Raw genomic sequence first — 4,010 nt, forward strand, 5'->3', positions numbered from 1 at the left:
TTCCACAGTGTCACAGAACGGACCACGGGGCATCATCTGGTCCAACCTCCCTGCTCAAGCAGGGTCATCCCAGAGCACAGGGCACAGGACTGCATCCAGACAGTTCTTGTGTAGGGCTAGTGAGGAAGACTCCACAACCTCTCCAGGAAATCTGTTCCAGGGAGCGCTCGCCCCTCTTGTTCAGGGGAGCTCCCGTGCAGGGGGTGTCTCCAAGGGGGACAGCGGGACCCACCCCGGCCCGGCCCTGCCCGTCACTTCCGCCCGGATCTACGCGTCACTTCCGCCCGGACCTGCGCACGGGATCCTTCTCCCCGTCGGCGCCGGCGCAAGATGGTGAGTGTGGCCGGGGCGCGTCCGCCGCCATCCCCCGCCATCCCTCGCCATCCGCCCCGGGGCGGCCGCGCTGAGCCCTCGGGGCCGGGCCCGGCTCTGCGCCGTGTCCCCCAACGGGCCGCGGTCCCACGCTGGGCTGCCACAGCGGCGCGGTGCGCTTGGGCGGTCGCGGGGAGGCGGCCCGGGAGCGGGGAAGGGCGACCGGGGAGGCAGCGGGGACAAGCCGGCCCCTGGCTCGCAGCGGCTGCACCGTGAGGGGCCGCGGGGGTGAATCGGGCGGCACAGTGCTCCTGAGAGAGCCGGGCTGTGCTTGGGCCTGGCGGCTACACTGCCGGCAGAAGCTGTGAGGGAGGCTGAGGCTGCGGCAGCCTGGCGTCATTTCCTAACTGCTGCTCCAGTGGAGGGCAGAGAGAGTGATTGGGGGACTGGAACATTTCCCTTACGGGGACAGGCTGAGGGGAGTTAGGCCTGTTCAGCCTCGAGGAGAGACGGCTGGGAGGGATTCTCATTAATGTATATGAATATCTAAAGGGGCAGTGCCAAGAGGATGGAGCCAGGCTCTAATCGGTGATGCCGAGCAATAGACAGGAGACAACGGGCAGAAACTGATGCGCAGGAAGTTCCACTTGAATACGTGGAAGAACTTCCTTGCGAGTGACTGAGCGCTGGAACAGGTTGCCCAGTACAGGGCGTGGAGTCTCCCTCACTGGAGATACACAAGAACGATCTGGACAGAGTCCTGTGCCATGTGCTCTGGGATGACCCTGCTTGAGCAGGGAGGTTGGACCAGATGATCCACTGTGGTCCCTTCCAACCTGACCCATTCTGTGAACAGTCACTTTTTACAATGGGGGCGGGAGGCAGCAGCCCCAGTTTAGGTCACTGCTGTGACAGGAGAAGGAAGCAGCTGAGGAGATGGCCGTCTCTGTAAAGTTGAAGCTTACTGTGGTTTGCCTCCCAACAGGCCAAGCGCACCAAGAAGGTCGGGATTGTGGGTAAATATGGGACCCGTTATGGTGCATCCCTTAGGAAAATGGTGAAGAAGATTGAAATTAGCCAGCATGCCAAGTATACCTGCTCCTTCTGTGGCAAGGTGAGAGATCTCCTTACCTCGAAAAAATCTTTAAGAATCATATTGTTTCTGGTGCTAGAAAGGCAATTTGATGCTTCAGGAGTTTTGAGACAGTGATTAGTGTATAAGTGAGCTTTGGCCTACTGTCAGAATCCATGAAAAAGACAATAATATACATTTCACATGCATGTTTAGTGGTACTTAAATGAAAACAAACATAAATTATGTTTCATTATGCAAAAGATTGAGCAGCGTTGCCATTACATCTCTAATAAAATAGATCTGACAGAATTAAAGCGTCACACTTGTTATCTTGATAATTAACACATGAGTTGAGCCTTTATTTTCCTTCAGTAGCTTTACAGCATACCTGGAGGAGGAAGAGAGCTTGCTTTTTCCCACTTAAAACTCTTGATGGCAGTTGCATACTTTTGTGTGCCATATAACTGTGGAGGGGGAAGAATTTCTGATAAGCAGTAATCTTACCTGCTCATGCACATAATCAGAATTCACTGTTCAGTCTGGTTTTCAACAGTTTAAGAGGCCCATCAGCTTGTGCTTTGCCCAGATATTTTTTTATTGTTATCTGTAGAGTAGGTATCTGTAAGTGATTGGGAATTTAAAAGTATTTTCATCAGAGTTTTTTGGGGGGGTGTTGGTTTGTTATTGGTTTTGTGCGTTGTTTTTTTTTTAACTTGGTATCTTTGTCATGTGAAGCGAGAATGTTGATAACCCCCTTTGCAGAGCTGCCTAGATCAGGCATAGGTCTAGGCAAACCTGTTGACACCTTTGCAAGGTGAGGGATACTTGCCCAGGAGAGAGGAGTTCAAGACCCACCACTCACTCTTTAGATGCTGTTTGAAGGGTATCTGGTTTACAACAATCTTGGGTTGTCCAGGGATTACTGGGAACAGTGGTGTCACATTAGTCACCAAATCCAGGTTAGAGTATCAGTTACTATGACCAAGGTATCTCCTTAGTATTTTTCTCCTTCAAAAAGAGCTGAATTTTTGATGATGCGTTTAGAAAAGATGCACTTTATATCTGAATGAAAAAGTGTTTCAGGTGGACTTCCCCTGTTCTGCAGAATCAGAGTAAAAAGATTCCCTGATCCTTGCTTGTCTTAACTAGGCTTATAGGAATGCTGTGGTGTGATGCTGAAGTCCTCGCCTGAAGTTGGTTGTTTGACTTTTTCAGCTGATAGAGAGTGATTTTTTTTTCTCCCCCTTTTATTGCAGACCAAAATGAAGAGGAAGGCTGTGGGTATCTGGCACTGCGGATCCTGCATGAAGACAGTTGCTGGTGGTGCCTGGACTTACAAGTAAGGAAATGAAGAAACTCCTATCAGCATTTATTCTTGTGTAGCTGAGGCATAATACAGCTTTTGATTTTTTATCTTTTTTTTAATTTTAATCTACTAACCATTAAGTAGATCTGTGTTGAGTTAGTGACATGGGAGGTGTTGCCTGCTTTGTTAAAATTTTATTGCAGTGGATCAAATTGTATTTGATTGCTATTCTTTGCAATAGGCAAAACCAGATTTACTCCAAAAAAAATTATTTCCATGTTTTCCTTTTGTTGTAAAAGCACTGAATCATGACAGCCCTTATTGTGCAGGTGCTTTTGCTTACTCCCTTTCTTTACTCTCCTTCCCCCACAGAAGACACTGTTGCTCCACATGTAACAGTCGTGAGGGAGCTGAGCCCACACCATGTGCATGTGGTGGGTGCATGACTGGGTAATTTGGGTTAAGATGTAGCCTGTGAAGCTGCATGTGCTTCTGTAGGCCAAGGCCTACGCTTTGTTGTCATGAAAATAGAAGTGGAATTAGACTCCTGTTGACAGCACAATCAGACGATAACTATTCGAAATGAGTTGTGCTTTCTTAAAAAAAAGATAACACTGGCACAGTTGTTCTGCTGCCACATGCAAATGACTCTGTTTCTTCCTCCAGTACCACCTCTGCAGTGACAGTCAAATCTGCCATCAGAAGACTGAAAGAATTGAAAGACCAGTAGAAGCTACTTCCTGTTCTCCATGTGAAACATCTTTTTTTCCCATTGTCAAGATCTGTCCTTTTACCAATAAAAAGGTGATAATGGAGTACAGTAATGTTCGTCTTTTCTGCAGGAAGTTCTGTCTTTTGTGTTACATGTGGATCCTGGCTGGATGCCAGGTGCCCACCGAAGCTGCTCCATCACTTCCCTCCTCAGCTGGACAGGGAAGAGAAAATACAAGGGAACAGTTTGTGGGTTGAGATAAGGGCAGGGAGAGATCTAGTTACCTACTTACCATTACAGACCTGACTTGGGTAAATTACTTTAGTTTATTACCAGTCATATCATATGATAATGAGAAATAAAATGAGAAATAAAACCAAATGTTGATTCCACTCAACTCTCCCTTCTTCCCAGGCTCAGTTTTTGATTTTTCTCTCCCTCCCCCCCACCAGCAGCACATGGACAAGGAATGGGAACTGCAGTCAGTTCATCACATGCTGACTACACTGCTCCATCTTTTTCAGGAAGAGGGTTCCTCACGCTTCCTCTGCTCCAGCATAGGGTCCCTTCCACAGGGTGCAGTCCTTCAGAAACAGATGGCTCCA

The 4,010-nt window shown here is 48.4% G+C and overlaps 1 protein-coding gene across 1 annotated transcript; it reads left to right on the forward strand.

Annotated features, from left to right (window-relative positions):
• Positions 1-283: 283 nt before the first annotated feature.
• Positions 284-3,802, forward strand: RPL37A (ribosomal protein L37a). Its single transcript, XM_027734750.2, has 4 exons — positions 284-333; positions 1,298-1,426; positions 2,644-2,726; positions 3,360-3,802. The coding sequence occupies exons 1-4, from the start codon at positions 331-333 to the stop codon at positions 3,421-3,423; spliced, it is 279 nt and encodes a 92-aa protein (XP_027590551.1). The 5' UTR covers positions 284-330; the 3' UTR covers positions 3,424-3,802.
• Positions 3,803-4,010: the final 208 nt, after the last annotated feature.

Source organism: Pipra filicauda, unplaced genomic scaffold, assembly GCF_003945595.2.
Source record: "Pipra filicauda isolate LSUMZ 115617 unplaced genomic scaffold, ASM394559v2 scaffold241_size1546129_pilon, whole genome shotgun sequence".
NCBI classification, from domain to species: Eukaryota; Metazoa; Chordata; class Aves; order Passeriformes; family Pipridae; genus Pipra; species Pipra filicauda.

Coding starts and splice junctions, on each gene's coding strand:
- RPL37A (XM_027734750.2), top strand. Junction 1,427..2,643: donor CCTGCTCCTTCTGTGGCAAG/GTGAGAGATCTC, acceptor CTTTTATTGCAG/ACCAAAATGAAGAGGAAGGC. Junction 2,727..3,359: donor GGTGGTGCCTGGACTTACAA/GTAAGGAAATGA, acceptor TTCTTCCTCCAG/TACCACCTCTGCAGTGACAG.